This window comes from Acipenser ruthenus, chromosome 8 (genome assembly GCF_902713425.1).
Source record: "Acipenser ruthenus chromosome 8, fAciRut3.2 maternal haplotype, whole genome shotgun sequence".
Taxonomy (NCBI): Eukaryota; Metazoa; Chordata; class Actinopteri; order Acipenseriformes; family Acipenseridae; genus Acipenser; species Acipenser ruthenus.
The window spans coordinates 26996096-27015048 of record NC_081196.1 but is presented as its reverse complement, the minus strand read 5'-3'; the positions used below and the strand labels follow the sequence as shown (position 1 = coordinate 27015048).

The 18953-nt window shown below is 40.3% G+C and overlaps 1 protein-coding gene across 4 annotated transcripts in view; it reads right to left on the bottom strand.

Moving 5' to 3' along the window:
• Nucleotides 1–4205: 4205 nt before the first annotated feature.
• LOC117407399 (serine/threonine-protein kinase LATS2-like) overlaps nucleotides 4206–18953 on the bottom strand; it is a 44149-nt gene continuing 29401 nt past the window's right edge. For all 4 annotated transcript variants that reach the window (XM_059028760.1, XM_059028759.1, XM_034012381.3 and 1 more), the window contains 3 exons: nucleotides 18706–18888; nucleotides 11148–11254; nucleotides 4206–10316 (listed from right to left, as the gene is read on the bottom strand). In XM_059028760.1, the coding sequence (XP_058884743.1) occupies nucleotides 9825–10316; nucleotides 11148–11254; nucleotides 18706–18888 (782 nt within the window). In that variant the 3' untranslated portion in view covers nucleotides 4206–9824. The remainder of the gene's footprint in view (nucleotides 10317–11147; nucleotides 11255–18705; nucleotides 18889–18953) is intronic.

The following is an 18953-nucleotide window of genomic DNA, read 5'->3' as shown; positions in this document are numbered from 1 at the left end:
ACAGTATTTGAATGCACAGCTACTTTCCTCTTTCTGTTTTTCCCTGACCACAACACCACACACCGGTACAGTATTTGAATGCACAGCCACTTTCCTCTTTCTGTTTTTCCCTGACCACAACACCACACACCGGTACAGTATTTGAATGCACAGCCACTTTCCTCTTTCTGTTTTTCCCTGACCACAACACCATACACCGGTACAGTATTTGAATGCACAGCCACTTTGCTCTGCCTGTTTTTCCCTGACCACAACACCACACACTGGTACAGATTTCAGATCAAGATTATGAAAGAAAGGTAATATCAGTAAAGATAGAAGACAGCGTATTTTTTTACTGAACAGACAGTGATTCCTGTAAAAGAAGATATGGAACTAATCCAAATAAATGTATGAACCCATGTATTGCTTGAATCAGCTGGCAAATATTGAATATATCACTTTAAGAATCAGCCTGTATAGTAACCAATTCAACTGTAAAGCTTGTAAGATTAAGTAATATTTTCATCACCCCACTTTGTTGATGTCAATCACGGTAAGATAAAGACAACAGCATTGCCTTTATATAGGAACATATTGTAGTTTCCTGCAGCACACGTGGTCTTTTATATTTTTTACTTCTACATTCATGACCTAAGGGACTTGATTCTCAACCTTGGTTGTTCAAACTATGAATTTCTATTTTACATTTTTTCTGAATCTTGTCTAAGTTGTTCAACACCCATTTCATAATGGTATCCAATTTACACTCTTTGGGTGTTTCAAATATATAACTGTGTGTACAATGTAGAATTAAATACAATATAAACATTTATATAGCATTGTGGCAGTGTGCAAGAGCGAAAGACCTGGCGAGGCATGGGTATGTGTGGGGGAATATTGGGTGTTAGGGAGGGAGTTAAAATCCTCCCTGCAAAAACACATGGGAATGTTGCCAGGAATTGAATAAGTGAATAAATTAATTAAGGTTTCAGCCGTATAAATAGGGTGCTCACAGGTGTTAGAATAGGTAGCGTTGGAGTTAATGCTGGTGAAGGTGTTTCATGGTGCTGTGTCCGTGTCCTGTGTTATTTAAGTCTCCGTTAGTGTTTTTGTATAGAACTTTTGTTTTGGCCCTTTTTATTTGTTAATGCGTTTTGTTTGTGTCCATGTCTGTTTAGTGTTTTGTTTATTTCATTAAACGTGCGCATTAGCGCCTGAAACCTGGAACTTCTGTGTCTGAGTCTCCCTTCCTGGCCTAAACATCATTGCCAGTGATGCTGTCCTGTCACAAGCATTTATCATGCCAAGCAACCCAAAGCAATGTACATAGCAGCATAAAACCAATCATTATTGTGAAAGGGTGTGTAACCTGTGGGCCACATGTGGTTCTCTAAGGGACAACCTGCATACAACCTAGTCCTACAATGTAATATAGAAAATGTATTATCAAAATGCAAGAATTCAGCTTCTCGTAACCAAGATGGTGCTTGTTAGGCGTAGTCACTGGAGGAGAGACTACATCACTTACCTCGGTAGAAATTGCCAGTATCCAGGTAGCAGTGCCCGTGCTAGCATCAACATCTCTCCACCTCCTCCTTCTCCACCTCTACAGCTGTCCCTAGGCTTATATATGTGGGGGTCTCTGATCGCCCCAAACTATCTATTAGGTGCTAAGGCAAATATTGTATCAATACACTGTTGTCATTTCTATGTCTTCCATTGTATTTACAAGTCTATTCAATAAAATCATGTTCTATTACATATTGGGGTGTTTGTGTTGATCTCTTGAACTGTATAGTAAGGAGGACATGCAGCCCTCAAGGGTGTTTGAGGGACTCACATGTAGCCTTCTCGTTAGCTCAGGTTGCTCAGCTCTCCTATAGTGTAATAAGCCCAAAAGCTTCTACTCTGCCTGTCTATTAATTTGACAGCCCCTGGATTCTTCTGCCCATTTATTTCCTGACCACACATATCTTCATGTGAGTGTACCCTCATAAAAGATTACTCTAGTAATACATAACAATAAAGCATAGTGAAAGCATTGTAAAGCCCAGAGAGGTATGGTAAAGCACATTATAAAACATGGCAAACCAGGGTAAATTATGGTAAATGCCTAGTATAACCGTGGGAAAAGCATGGGAAAACTGCAAAACTACTGTGGGAAATTTTTATAAGACTAAGTACACTTTGCACCCAGTTTTCGAGCAAGAAGAAAAATAAGTGGTATACTAGGACATGTATGAGTTGTCTCATAGTTTTTAGATCATTTTTTGTATCATGTCCATGAAAATAATTGAAAGAAAAACAGGCAGGAAAGTCAAAAATATGATGCACACCAGACATATGGTTCAGATTTTATGTAGCTTGTTTACTGTATTAATATACTATGCTGACAAGCCTTCAAATGCAGAGATAATCACAATAATAAATAACAAACAGTGTTGGGTCGAGTTCCTGAGAAATGCCTACCATGTAACACAATACCAGTGAAATGAAAAATGTCTTACAATGATAATACTTAGAGTTTTTATACAGACAAGGATAAGCTAAGCATAGTTTTACAACACTCATTTCATACTTAAATGTAAACAAGTAAATAATCTTTGTTGTAGGCATAAACATGTATTTGTTTGTATACAGGTTCTATTACTATTCATATATTAATATTAATAGCTAAAATGAATACATCAAAATAATAAAGCATTATGCAACATTGTAATATGTACTGTAATAATGTATGTATATTGGCAGGGGTTCATATAAAGCTGTGACCACCCCCTCCCCCTCCCTCAGTAAAGGATATTTTTATTTTTTAATATCTAAATTAGGCATTACATCAGATAAAGATGGTCAGACGCTTTCACAACTCATGAAACTTTTCAGTCATCTCTCATTCATACATTAAATATAAGCAGATAATTATTTGGAGTATTCCAATATTTCACAAAAGGACCTGTTAATCTTGATAAAGTACGCTTTCCTTGTGAAAGCCCTTCTAAAGCTATATTGTAACTGCAAAAACAAGATATTTTGTGTAAAGCAATAATAAATTAAAACATTGCCTTCATAATAAGTCCATAAATATGTTGAACGTGACATTTTCAAGCAGCTTTTAAAGTTTCTCATTTCACAAGGGTAAATTGCAATATCCACTACAAACTATTTGCTTGAAAAGTTGCTAGAAAGTTGCCTTGTGTTTCAAGGGCTTTATCTGAAACAAGTATTGATGTAATGTACGCTAAGATAGTTATTCTTGGTAGCTATTGTAGTTTAATTTAATAAAATACGTTTCCAGCACAGATGCTGCATTTGCATTTCTTCAGGCTGTGGAGAGGCAGAGCACATCTTCTAAACACCAGTATTTTCACTTTTCTATAGTCTGCACTAAAAGGGTAGCACCTTTGTGTAAACATACGTTTCTGGGTAGTTTTCTAGCTGCATCTAGAAATTGTGGGCAAATTCAGCTCCTGCCATTGCTATTTATACAGAACCTTACCATATAAATGTTTATTTAAAATTTAAAACAAAGCTAAAAATATAAAACATAAAAATACATTAATTACAGTAAGTAATTAATGCATTTAATATAAAGTACAAACTAATATGGTGTACATTTCTGCTAAGATAAGATTGGGGCCTAAACTAATGAATTCATTAGACTAAAAGTGCATGGCACTGTCAAGATGTGTTGTATAATAGCCACCCTTTCTTTGATGTAAAACATGCCAGGCTTTTATTGAATAAAAAAATTGCTAAACCACCTTGGGGACATTATTAACCAGAAAAGGGGGGCTGCCTTGTTTACTGTGTTTAAAACACACTAAATTAAAATTAATGAAATAATCCCATATATCCTGGAATGTACTTCCATTCACTATGTAGGTCTTCTGTTGCAGTTTTGAAAGAAGATGTTTTTGCAGACATACAATTTTATTTAAAATAATTATATCTGTACCACACTAGATGGAGAAAGCTATTATTTTGCATTGGAAAAGTGAAAGCAAGAATAACAAATTAACAGACTTCTTTAACCTTGCACGATGCCAGATATTATTAAAACTGCATGTGCAAGACCTACAGTGCCTATAGGAAGTATTCACCCCCCTTGGACGTTTTCACAGTTTGTTGTGTTACAACCTGAAATCTTGATGCATTTAATGGGATTTTTTTCCTTTGATTTACACAACCTACTCAACACTTTCAATGTGTGAAAAAATGGAGGGGGGGGGGGGGGGGGGGTGAAAAAACAAATCAATTAAAAATAAAAACCTGAAAAGTCTTCATTAGATAAGTATTCACCCCCTTTGCTAGAACACTCCTAAACAAGCTCAGGTGCAACCAATTGCCTTCAGAATTCACACAATAAGTTAAATGGAGTCCATCTGTGTGCAATAAAAGTGGTTCACATGATTTCAGATTAAATACACTTGTCTCTGTAAGGTCCCACAGTTGGGTAGTGCATTCAAAGCAAAGATACTACCATGAAGACCAAGGAGCTTTCAAAACAACTCTGGGATAAAGTTGTGGAAAGGCACTGATCAGGGGTATAAAAAGGCATTGAATATCCCTTGGAGCACAGTCAAGTCGATCATTAAGAAGTGGAAGGTATACGGCACCACCCACAATCTGCTTAGAGCAGGCTGTCCTCCCAAACTGAGCAGCCGGGTAAGAAGGGCATTGGTCAGAGAAGCCAGCAAGAGGCCAATGACAACTCTGAAAGACCTACAGCGTTCCGTGGCTGAGATGGGAGAAACTGTCCATGTGTCAACAATAGCTGAGGTACTCCACAAATCTGGCCTGTATGGAAGAGTGGCAAGAAGGAAGCCATTTCTGAAAAAAAAAAACATCTAAAATCCCGCTTGTTTGCAAAAAGGCATGTGGGAGACTCTGAAAAGATGTGGCAAAAGATTCTGTTGTCCGATGAAACAAAATTTTGAACTATTTGGCCTAAAGCGTTATGTCTGGCGCAAACCCAACACAGCACATCACCCAAGTAACACCACCCCTACTGTGAAGCATGGTGGTGGCAGCATCATGCTATGGGGATGCTTTTCATTGGCAGGGACTGGGAAGCTTGTCAGGGTAGAGGGCAAAATGGATGGAGCTAAATACAGGCAAATCCTTGAGGAAAACCTGCTTCAGTCTGCAAAAGACAGAAGACTGGGACGAAGATTCACCTTTCAGCAGGACAATGACCCCATGCACACAGCCAAAGCGACACTAGAGTGGCTTAAAAACAAGAAAGTGAATGTCCTGGAGTGGCCCAGTCAAAGCACGGACTTGAATCCGATTGAGAATCTGTGGCAAGACTTGAAGATAGCTGTCCACCAATGATCCCCATCCAACTTGACAGAGCTTAAACAGTTTTGCCAAGAAGAATGGGGGAATATTGCACGATCCAGATGTGCAAACCTGGTAGAGACTTACCCCACAAGACTCACAGCTGTAATTGCTGCCAAAGGTGGTTCTACCAAGTATTGACTCAGGGGGGTGAATACTTCTCTAACCAGGACATTTCAGTTTTTTTTTATTTTTCATTAACTGTTGTTTCACAATAAAAATTCTCTTGCCTCTTCAAAGTGTTGAGTAGGTTGTGTAAATCAAAGGAAAAAAAATCTCATTTAAATGCATCAAGATTTCAGGTTGTAACACAACAAACTGTGAAAACGTCCAAGGGGGGTGAATACTTACTATAGGCACTGTATATAGCGTATCAGAATGCAAGAACTTTTCTTTAGCTAGCCTGTGTTGAATACACATTTTAATTTTACTTTAATTCAGTAAAACACAATAGTGATAAGATAAGTGTATCCTACTCTTGTTAACGTTGTTTTATTGATATAATTACAAAAGGAGAATTTAACAGATGTGTCGTAAGGGACATTTTTGTAACTATGCCTGGTACAAAAGACATATTTAGAAAACTAGGAAAAATATATCATTTGCCAATGACCCATTACATTAGGCTGGGGCACTGTGCACGTTTTTTGTGTCCAATTAGTCTCATCATCAGCTAAATATATGTATTTTGGGCTGAAAAATCGATTAGTGACATCAGTTTTTCATTTAGACTCAATACCAATGTCCTACCGCCCCTAAAGGCCAAGAAACATAAATCAAATGTATTCCAACACTGATAAATGCACAATTAAATGATTATACCTGGAGTTATTAATGATGCTAAATCCATTGGTCACCTTAGATTTATGATTTGAGCTGATATACTGATCCTATTGCCCCCTATTAGAGGCCAAAAAAACCTAAAATCCGTACGTTTCTTGATCTGATTGTTGGAATGTAAGCAATGCATGTAAATGTTTTTGGCAGATTATAATTGTTCTGGAAACGATCTTAAGACAGAAACTACTATTCCATCAATATTTTGGTCAAAGTTGCAGTTTGGCACCAGAACGTTTTTTATTGCCTTCATCAATACTTCACGGCTGAAGAGAACTTTTCGCCTTTGGCCTTCTTTGTCCTTGACCATACTAGCCTCTTTCAAGTTTGGAGTGATTGTTGAGCAGAGATATTTAAATTCTTGAAGGATCTGTTGATCAGTTAAGGTATCCAAGATATGCACATTTTCTGCAGTCACTTGAAGCTGCTCGTTTCATTTTTTGCACTGTGGAATTGAATTCTTCAAGCAAAGCCTTTGCTTTTCTTCTTTTGGGAAAGAAACTTTTTTTCTTCTTCACTTGATAGGTCCTTCCAAGAATCCTAACTGAAAAGATAATTTTGTTCAATGATTCGACGTTTCTGTAGTGTTTCAACAGGAGTGTTTCCTCCTGACACCTGGATCCTGTTGTCTAATCTTGCCATCTCTGATTCGCACCCTAAATTGGTAAGAGGAGCATACTTCATTTTATTGAGCGTTTCTGCTGAGATAGCTGAATCACTTGTGACAAACTCCATGGACTGAAGTAGAGATCCTCTCTCTGATCCTTTGAGCACAGAGTTTTGTGAGTTGCTGCTCACCATCACTCACTTATTGTGGGAATGTCATTTTAGTGTGTTCTGACAATACCTTGAGTTTGGTGTCCCAGAAGGCCTTCAATCCTTTCCAGCTGCTGTCCACACAAGTACATTCATTCTCATCACTGATCTCCTCATCACAGAACGTACATACAGGACTAACTCCTTCCTTCACATCAATACCAAGAAGATTTAGCAAGGGAGTGACAAGAAGCTCTTGAAAGTTGAAAACTACTTTCGAGCACAAGATGGCCCATGGAGATGTGACATATGAGTATAGACACAAGCATAAAGTGTGTTACTCAGAATATCAAGCTCTTCATTCATGAACTCTTGGAGGATTTCTGAAAACCAAGATCTGCTCAGCTGTGTGGCCCCGCCTTCCAAAACGGTTTCAAGAAAAGCCTCTCCAGTCCGATTTTTTCTCAGGGTATCATCTGGCCAGCCATTTGATGAAATGGCTGGCCATGTGTTGGCTATAACTGAGCTTTGTATGACTTCCAGAAAATAACTTGCAGATGGCAATTTGTGCTAAGCATGAGACCCTGGTTGTAGAATTACCTTTGTAAGCTAGTATCAACAAGCTTTATTGACAATTGAGTGATTGAGAAGGAGAGAGTGTGCATCAGGAAGCTGCTTTAATAAAACTGTTGAACTGTAATCCGTCTGCATCCAGCTAATTTCTTTAGTTCATCACCACATCTGAACCCCAACATTACATTATGAATCTAATACTACCAATGTATTTTTCAACATTGATTACCCAAGGTCATTTTGTGATAATTCTGTTAAGCATGCATCAATGCTGGGATAGAAATATACGCAAACCTTAGGGTTTTTTGGCCTTCAGGGGGTGGTAGGACATTGGTATTGAGTCAAAATGAAAAACCGATGATGTCACCAATCAATTATTTAGCCAAAAATACATATATCTAGCTGGTGATCAGTTGTTTTTATTTGTAGAGCCCCGGCCTAATTACATACGTTATGCTTTGTTTATGTACTTGTTTTGTATATAATTTTTTTGCACAGGACCGGCCTGTGAGGATACAGAAGCAATTCTCATTCATAATTCACAAACACCGATCATGCATCAATCCTTCACACCATTCGCATTAACGGCACTCAGTATGCCACACTTTACACACACTTTCAATTCAACCTACTCTTTCACAAGAAAAGCAGCTTTAGGCCATTTACTATATTGAAAAGATACAAACTACAAAACATTTTATAAAATAAGTGTTAAAAAAGGATGTCTGTAATGTGTATAAAACTATATAATGATATAATTCTGTATTGCACATTGTCCTTTTTATCACATGCTCCTCATTTATAAAGCACTTCAATTTGCATTCTCCTATTTGAGTTTCACATTCAGGTATTGGTTTTCACAATGTTGGAGGAGTAGTAAGTGTTTAGGCTAGAGTTAGAACAATTCACTGGAGAATAGAACAACACAAACAGTAGCAGCTTGGTTTGCCAGAATCCAACCCTTGGAATTAGTAGCTACTTGGAAGATGGACAGTAAGTGCATGCTCTCTCTACATTAATCTAATCTTACAGCAAAACGGTTTCTAAGTAAGATTTTGTTCACTAACCTGTTGTTTGATATACCTCTAGTGATTTTTATGCCCAAAAATAAAAATGTATACATTTATAAAATTATTTTGGAATCCACTGTTAAAAAGCTTGAGGACAGACTACGACTCCCTTGTTTTTTCACTACACTTCAAGAAATACTGGAAGCAGTGAATTGGTGAAGGCCCCTTATATAGTGAAGTATAGTATATACATGAAAAAACAACTGTCTACACGGATAAACGTTGAATTAATCTATCAAATCATGAAATAATAAGGGAGCCCTGTATTTTATTATTCTTTTTAGACTGCTCAACGAGTCAAATATGGTTTTAAAAATCATTATTGTAGACCCTTTTCTCTTTGATTATATAACTATATTATCTGATTATGTATAACCACACTACACAGAGGAAGGTGTGTGCCTGAAGATGAAACTACATTGTTAAAAATATTTATGAAAAGTAATCTTTTCAGGAGCCATTTCTTATAAAATCTTAATATGTGGAAAAACATTGTGTGAGACTCCCAAGTTTAATGTTCTTTTTTTTTTTTGTAACTTTGCAGAATGTCTTAAACTAACAAGGGTTCTTTTATTGTGGAATTCTGTCTATGTATTTTATTGATGAGTCAATGAACAGCTCCTGAAAGGAAACCAGCAGGATTAACATACTGTAGACCCTGGATCCTGATGCAGGGAAGTGTACGTAATGGTAAACTGTGGAAGGATGTAGTAAACAATCAGCAGGAATCACATTTTACTATAAAGTGAACCTGACCATGGGATACTTTAGTTGGAAATAACTTATAAACTTATAACTATAACTATAATCTGGTGAATTACACCTGGCCCATGCACTATTCTCACTGTTCTCCATTTGAAAATAATTCCACTGTGCCAAGTTAAACTGAGGGGCCTGGATCTGATATTTTTGCTGTGTGTGTAAGACATTTGCATGATGTCCTTTTTCTGTCAATCCCTCTATAGTGGTTTCATGGTAAATTTCAAAATTTAAAAGGAGAAAAAAAAAGTTGGATAATACATTTGTAAATCACTTGTACTTTAAATACTAGGACTGTGAAAACCTCGGAAGTCATTTCTTTTTGTTTGTTAATGGGTGAGTGTATCTATCAGTTTGAATGGAGAAGCCTATTTTCGATTCCCCACCAGAACTTGCTGCACAAGAACAATTTCTTTTAGAATTTCAGACTTGAAGATTCAGCTGTCGCCAGTGTTTACAAGCACAAGCTTTCAAGACGTGTTCCTCATAGTGTGTGTTGTCCTTGTGTTACACGTATACGGGTTCACAGACTTCACATTGATCCTCTGAATCTCGGTTCTCTCTGTCTGTCTGATCCTGGCTACTTTGCGCATTCTCAGGGGGTTTAGGGTATCGGAACGGACAACCGTTGTCGTCAAAAAACCTGCGAAAGGTGAACTCATAGAAGGCGTGCTCCGGGTGCTTGCTGTGAGAGGAGCTGAGTGTATCCCAGGTCTTAGTGCTGTCACCGCTGTCCTTCCATGGGCTGTCTTCTTCCACTGGGTCAAAGTTGGAGGTGTCCATGGGGTGGCTGATCTTAGGGAGGTAGGGCGCGGGTTGTGTACGCAGGTTGCTGGAGAAATCCATCTTCTCAAAGAAAGAATGTTCTTTGATCTCTCCTGTCCCATTGCGCCCGAGCCTCTCCTCGGCAGCGCAGCACAGTCGGCTGATTATATCTACCGCCTCCTGACTAAGTTTAACCTGCGGTGGGATCTGGAGTGTGTTTTCCCAGTTAATTACCTGCAAAAAATTAACAACACTTTCAGTACAGTAAACTCCCCTGTCCTTGAGTATTTTTAGAAGCAACTTTTGCAGCAACAATAAGCATAATATATATGGCAAATAATGATAAAAACTGAAACAACAAGAGAATCATACAGAACACACGTGTATTATTAATTGTCTTGCGATAACCTTTTGCGTATGCCTTAAATTACAATTGGCAATTTACACATTACATTTGCGTGGCATTTACAGTGGGCATGCCCCCTCATTTTTCTAAATGTCATAATTTAACTCAATTTGTTGCTCACATACATCTTTTTGTAATTCATTTGTAGTTCATTTGCATATTCATGATGGTTGAAAACGTGTTGTACCACAAAGTAAAAGATTTTAAAAAATTTAAATAAATGTTCAAATATTTTATATACATTCTTAATAGAAATAGCATAGAAATATGTAAAATACATTTAAAAAAAAAAAAATCTCCAAAACAAATTTAATATTTATTGCATTTCAGCTTTTCTAAAAACATTAATGTACAAAGACTGATCCTACAAACTCCATGACTCCAGCAGTGACAAATATGCATAATGCAAAACATGTACTGTTTAATTCATTGAATCATTAAAATATTACTGATTCATATTCATTTTCAGAGATATTCTTGGGCTATGTGGTGAATTGCTAGTTTTATAACAGTATTTTCATAACTCAAAAAATAACTCAAATGTATGTGTGATCTTGTAACCTGTTGGCATGCATTTTTATAATAGTAAAACCCATGGTATCAGTCTTTATTACACTGAATTTTACAATCAGTCTTCCTAATCTATGGATTTCACAAACCTTTAACTGAGTTTCTGTGGGAGTTGAGGCCAGAAATGGAGGTTGCCCTACCAACATTTCAAAGAGGATAACACCAACACTCCACCAGTCACAAAGCTGTGTATAGCCTGAAAATCAAGACATCAAATAAAGGTTTGCTAAAGGCAAAAACAATGTTAAATCTCGCTTTTGAGCAATCTTTTATCACATCATAGTCATACAATAAAAAGTCATATCAGTAAATGTTTTTTTTAGTATTCCTTTTGTTCAGACATATGTAGAATCTTTAGATGACCTCATACAGTGAAGTACCGCCTTGACCAACACCAGTTGAAAAAACAAACTTGAGGCTCCCTGCCTTTAACAAGGCTAACCAATCTCAATTTGTGTTGCCCAATGTAAAAACACATCTCTTATTATTTAGGCACCCTGTCTCTCCTTCTCCTCTTTGCAACTGTACAGATAATGGAACTCTAGCAACCTAGAAGGGGTTTTCAGCTGAAAGATTTCTTGGGGTGCAAAGAAAGCATCATTAAAGCTATCACACAAATAACCCAGTGTGTTGAGAAACTTGTACTTACAATATTTGGCCATTAGGTGTCACTTTACATATAGTGTTGAAATCAAAAGTAAAATAAAACAAAAAAAAACTTAAAGAACTAAAAATATACAACCTCTTGCACTACTACTAATTTGTTCCACTATTCAATGACATTTTTATACAATGAAAATCATTGCTTTCCCCAATTGCAATGTAGGACTTGATATTGTTATCTTGGGTATTCAAAATACATTTAACCTGTGAATCAACACAGAGTAGCCGAGGCATCATTTTAGTAAGCACTACATTACATTTTGGAACACACTCTGTATGGACAGCATAAACATGTGTGGTTTGTAAGTATACTTTGTTGTACCTGTGTGTTTCTCTTGGCTTGCAGAGATGTATAAATAAGGTTTACAGCTTTGTATTTTACTTTGTTTATGTTCAGTTAATGAAGACCACAGTTTTATATTTGTGAGCATTCATTTCATATTCAATTCAAGTTTTATCTCGGGTCAAAAGATTTGCTGTATTAACACTAGAACGACCAAGGAGGTCATTTTGACCATTTTCGGAATTTAAATTTAAATTGTGGTGCATGTGTTTAAGATTCAGAGCAGTGCTTTCCTGACTTTTACTAAATATAGGTACTCATTACCCTGACAAAGAAAGAATTGCATAGAATCGCATAAATTACCAAGATAAAATACTGTCATACCTATTTCAATCAGGCGTGGTCAAATTGACAGATACATATAAAACATATTATAACAATTAAATGTTGCGGTATTATTTGTATTTATCAGTTGTGACTTGCAGCCATGTACTGAAGTTTGATTATATCAGTCTGCAAAGCTGTATTTGGAATTACAGCAAATTTTACCAAACAACGATTCTGATGCAGCAGAGATGGACAATGATGAATCTGGGTCTGAAGCAGACTGGGTTTGCACTAGTATAAGTCTGTGGAGCACTTGGTGCCAGAAGCTTGGGTTACTGTTGATAGCTGTGCCAAATGCGCAAAGACAATCTGCAGTAAGTGCACTGCATATTTTGAAAAGCACAGGATCTGTGTAATTTGTGCCAGCACTTAAAGACTTTGTAAACGATTGTAAATGAAGCCCATTCTGTTTAAATGTTTTTTTATTCATGTCATTTAAATTATAGTTTGTCTGTGTATAAATACATAGCTTCGGCTGCGTATATGTGCTTTGTTATGTAGGCAATATAAACACATTTATTTTACATTTTTTATACTTATTTATATTGTTTCAGTTATACAGTTTTGTATGTACATGATATACCTGTATATACACAAATTCATTTTGAAATATTTGTTTCTTTTTTCTTACCATTTTTTTGAGGTTCCGCGTTATGTAATATGTCTGTATATAAACACATTTCTGTTAAAATATCAGTTTCAGTTGTGTGACGTTGCTGAATAAAACTACGACTTATATTCAACTGTTTGTCCTTTCGTTATAATATTTATGTTGTTTTTAATACGGTGGTCAAATTGCCCGGTCATGGTTGTTCTAGGTATGCCTATAAACTTCTTGTTCTAGTGTTAATTTTGTTAAATACACTGCTAGTATGAGATGCTTGTACATATATTGTAGTAATTGTAGGTTCATTTGTTGCTAGTTTAGCTCCTGGATAAATGGGATACATGATCCAGACTACTTTTTGCTATAATTTTAAAGCTACTTTTACAGTAGATGTAAAATATTTTATAAGACTGTTTGTGAAAAAAATATTATTGGAATCTTTTTGGCATTTCATTTTGCAATATTTTTAATCATAACAATTAATAGTTATTTTTCTGTGGTGGGCTATGACTTATAGTCAATGCTAATTCTGTGAGGCTTAGGAAAACTGTAGAATAAAAACAGAACATTAAAAGTGAAGCAAAAGAATATGATAGGTTACGGATGTAACCCCGGTTCCCTGAAAGAGAAGACGACCACTAACCAATGCTTTTGGGATATGACTGCCACAGGTCAGGTATTCACTGGGCATTTTATATCAAAGCTGCCGATAGTCCCCTCGGTGGAGTGACGTCCTCGGTCCTGCCTACTGAGGGAATAAGTAGTCACTCCGTGGAGCTCAAATCCTTTTTTGCATCAAACCTGCGAATGTGTTGTCTTCTGGTTGTCTTCTTTCAGGGAACCTTTCAATTCGACAACGACCACCAACCAATACTTTTGGAAAAGTATACCAAAGCCGTCGCGAGGGAGTATGAGCGGCCAGCATATGAGGGATGTCTCGCTGCTGCCAACTACTGTTGGTGTGCAACCTCAAGGACCCTTGTGCCTAATTAAGGCATAGAGGGATCTACCACATTAAGTCAGTAGAATCTGGTGAATGTATACGGCGTAGCCCAACTAGCTGCAGTACAAATGTCAGTCAATGAAGCTCCTCTAAAGAGAGTCCACCTCTGGTAGAGTGTGCGGCCACCTTCCCAGGTGGGGTTAGGCTGGCATTAGTATATGCAGTCGAGACTATGTCCATAATCCAATGGGACAGTCATTACTTAAGAGAGGGCTTCACCTCGGGTCCTTCACCATGACAGACAAAGAGCTGGTCAGACTGACGCAGTGCTCTCGTCCTTTTCACATAACATCTCAATGCCCTAACAGGGCAGAGATCATTTAATCTCCGGTCCGTCTCCTCCGCAAAGGGAGAGGGATGGAAAGCCTCTAGCTCCACTGATTGATTCAAGTGAAAAGCCATATTCACCTTAGGGAGGAAAACAGGGTTGGTGCGCAACGATACCCTGTTTCCATTGTCCCAAATACGCATACAGGAATTGTGCACTGGCAGAGCCTGTAGCTTAGTGGAGGTGATGGCTAATAGAAAGGCTGTCTTCATAGATATTTCAGCTCTATGGAATGTATAAGTTCAAACGTGGCCTTAGTGAGAGCCACCAATACCACGTCTAGACTCCATTCAGGGAGGCTGTCCTTTTTAGGAGGACGTAACCTCCTAGCACCATTCAGAAAACAGATCGCTAATATATTAGCACCCAGGGACACTGGGGTGTCAATGGGGACATGGCAAGCAGATATGGCTGCTAGGCACACTTTTAACATAGAAGAGGATCTACCCGTCTCTAAGAGATCTTGCAGAAACTGCAAAATAGTTGCTATAGGGCAATAAATGGTTTCATGACCTCTGGCCCTCCACCAATTTGGAAAATATTTCACAGCTGCGGAGGGAGAACCACAGGGGGCAATGGGTTGTCTCTGCCATGGCAAAGAGATAGACTTGGGCTATCGCCATTCTGACAAGTGAGGACCCTCCCTCGAGAGGAGGTCCGCTGCCCAGTTAACCACTCCCGGGAGATGGACAACCTGGAGGGAAAGTAAGTGCCTCTGTTCCCAGATCAACAGCCGAAAGGCTATGCAGCGTAACCCCCGGGACCGAAGCCCTCCCTGGTGGTTCACGTACGCTACTACTAACATGTTGTCCGTGCGGACAAGGACATGTCTGTTCTGGAGCACAGGAAGGAAATGTTGAAGCACGAGATGGACCGCTCTCAGCTCCAGCACATTTATTTTGCAAGGACGTCCAGCGGCCCGACCAGAGTCAGTGGACTCCTCTGCCTGCCCAAACCGGAGTTGGATGCATCTGTCGTCACCATTTGATGGTTGTGTATCATTACCATTATTATTTGTTTATTTAGCAGACGCCTTTGTCCAAGGTGACCTACAGAGACTAGGGTGTGTGAACTATACATCAGCTGCAGAATCACTTACAATTACGTCTCACCCGAAAGACGGAGCACAAGGAGGTTAAGTGACTTGCCCAGGGTCACACAATGATTCAGTGGCTGAGGTGGGATTTGAACAAGCCCTTTTCTTTAACCACTGGACCACACAGCCTCCTCCATCCTACCACCCTTATGCCCTTGCTCAGGTGATAGGCTAGCCTCCACCAGCATAGGGCTCTTAAGAAGATGCAGCCATCAGACCCAACAGTCTTTGGCACAACACCAACTGTACTGTTGAAACAGGGCCAGACAGTTGCGAATGGCAGCTACTCTGTCCTCCGACAGGTAGGCTCGCTCCATAAAGGAATCCAACCGGAGACCCAAGTAGACCAGTATTAAATGGCTTTTGGCATCGTTGAAGGTGAGACTCAGTCCCGCCAGATGCTCTGTCACTACTGCCTTGTGGGCCACTGCTCCTTCCTGCAACTGGGAACAGATCAACCAGTCGTCCAGGTAGTTCAACACCCTGATCCCTTGGAGCTGCAAGGGAGCTAGGATGGCAGCCATGCACTTTGAAAACGTGCAAGGAGCTAAGGAGAGGCCAAATGGCAGCATGGAAAACTCGAAGATGCTCCCCTGAAAGGTGAAGCGGAGATATTTCCTGTGTGCTGGACGAATAGGAACATGAAAATATGCGTCCTTTAGGTCCACTGTTGTAAACCAGTCACCAGGCCGGACAGACTGGAGGATGTGGCGATGTGTGACCATCTGGAACCTCCTCTCTCTCAAGAACCCGTTGAGGTGTCTCAGGTCTAGGATTGGGCGGAGGCTGACGTTCTTTTTTGGCACCTTCTTGAGAGGTGTGTTCTATGAGATGGATGGCTTGTTTGAGAAGTACTGTGTCTACTTCTTGCCTGAGGGCCAAGACCTGGAGAGGGTCGTTCACGGATGTAACCATGACCCCTCAAAAGGGAGGAGGTCCCGTGCGGAACTGCAACACATAACTGGTGTGTACGGTGGCGAACACCCAAGAGTCTGGGGTGCAATTGCGCCAGTATTGCAGCTGGTGTTGTCTGAGGCTGCAAGCCTTCAGGGCCCTTGCTGGGGCTGCAGAATCTGGAGGCTGTCTGGGACGGTCCTCGCTGACAGCCCTGTGTATTAGCTGCCGTGGAGGCTTGAAGGCGTGCCTGTGGCGCAGTGAGGATTGGAACTGTCCGGGTTACCGTAGTAACTGCCGGACGCCATCTTCTCCCCCTCTCTCATGCCGGAGCACGTGCGGGGAACATTGCAGCCACCTGTTGAGACGCCTCTGGCCAAAAGTATGGCATGGGGAAATAGGCACGTCCAATAGGGCGGACTTGTCCGCATCCGGGACCCTCGTCTGAGACAGCCACAGCTGTCTGCATGCCATCACCAAGCCTGCCAGGCTTCTGCCCAGGGCTTGCCCCTGGAATCCGGATATCTGTAACAGAGTACCCGAGACCAAGCGTAAATCTGAAGCTAGCGGTTCGGGAAGGTATTCCTCCGCTATGGTGGAGTCCACCGGTGGGAACTGTGCTAGCCCCATCGCCTCTGCATCTTCCAAGGAGGCCAGTCCGGCTGCGCTCTTGGACCATGCCAAGGCCGGGCAGTGCCAGGAGGATTTGACTTCCTCCAGAAAATCTGGGAACACCAGGAAAGGCTAGGGGGGTCGGAGCTTTTGCTGGTCTGTAGTGTAGAGCGCCGAGAACATCGTGGCGCCGAAGTGTTGAGTCCTCCAGGCACAGAGGATGCCGAAGCACAGAGGCTATGGGGCACTGCACTGATGTACGGTGGGTAAAATGTTGAGGATGCCGAAGCACCGATGGCACAGAGGTACTGAGGCCACCGATATCGGGGAACGCTTGCACACCAAGGGCGCTGAGGCACGAGGCATCGAGGCTGTAGGTTGTCGAGGCTGTAGGTCACCGAGGCACCAAAGCACAGGGCCACCAAGGCTCTGAGGCACCGAAGACCCAAGGGTGCCGTGGGCATCGAGGTCAAGACACTGGTGAGCCGAGGCACCGAGCACCATGTACCGAGGGCTTCAAGCACCAAGGGTACTGAGCTGTGTGTCTTTGTCTGGGCTGTTTGCAGTCACACAACCAGGAAAAGTGCGTAGCTTGCAACGGTGTGGAGTGTAGCCTACAGACAGTTGCAGTCTGGTCTGCGTGCAGTCACATTTTTTGGACCTTCACTGCTTTTTTGGGTGAATGGTTAGAAATGTGTGGGGTCTACTCAACAATGGGACCAGGTAATACCAGGCCTAATGGAGGAGGCACAAGTTTGTTTGTTTTTTGTTTTTTGTTTTTTTAAACTGCAAGGCTGTAACACGCACAAACACTCGACAGCAAACTGGAGTGTAAGGGGTTTTTTTTGTTTTTGGTTTTAAATTGTGAATCAGTAATTTCAATAGTAACCAGCAACCTGTAGGGGCAGACTAGGCCATGTACAGCGAGTGTGCGTGCCAAGGTAGCCAAGAGTACTCGACTCCTCAGCAGGCGCAGAAGAGTTGGACCTCGCTGGAGGAAATGTCTTTCTCTCTGTCGATTTTCAAAAAAGCTGCTCGAAACAGATGAGATAGAAACACAGGCAGCAAGCTGCAAGGTTAGAAAAGGTCGACTACAGTCGCTAGGCGATGTGTATATATAGGCTTAGCTGCCGAGTTCTGATTCCATGGAAATGGCAAGCCAACTTCCAGCAATAAATGGCAAGGGAACTACAGAAAACTGTAGAGAATGGCTCTTTTTAAGAGACAATCAACAACTGGAAGAGGTTAGTTTATACCCACCTTACCTACCTGGCTGTGAGAGGCAAAAGAGGATTTGAGCTCTGCAGAGTGACTTCTTATTCCCTTGGTAGGCGGGACCAAGGACGTCACTCCAAGGAGGGGCCTATCGGCAGCTTTGATATAAAATGCTCAGTGAATACCTGACCTGTGGCAGGCATATCCCAAAAGTATTGGTTGGTGGTTGTCTTTGAATTGAAAGGGAACATGTATCTTTATTTGAGGCTAACGGAGGTGATAATAGGAAAATTGTCGTTCTGCTGTTAACACTTTAACCATTTATCAATTAAGAATACTGGAATGCAATTCTTTGAAATTTGGGTTTTTTTGCCCCCATCCAGAACACATTCACAAACATATTAAACGTGACTGTCCTTGTTTCCAGAAATGTACTCACATTTTGGGGATACCTTAAAAGACCTCTGTACCACAAAAGGACGACAAAGATCCCTGAGTCTCGATAAAGGTATAATAACATTTGAAAAAAAGGATGGGAGTTTATTTCTCTCTCACTTACCTTTTCGTAGGAGCACCTCAGGAGCAATGTAGTTGGGAGTCCCCACTAAGGAATGTGCTAAGCACCTCTGGTGCTGTCTGGCAGCTTTCTGCTCAAGTGTCATTAACCGATCTCCACAGCGACAGTTAGATACATTGTCCCAGAAATTGCTGGGCTCCATACTGTCTTGTCTGATGTGGCTCCCTAACACATAAAAAAGGAACAAATACGTTGTTTAGCCTTTCAAGGATAGATTAAACAGCTCTGTT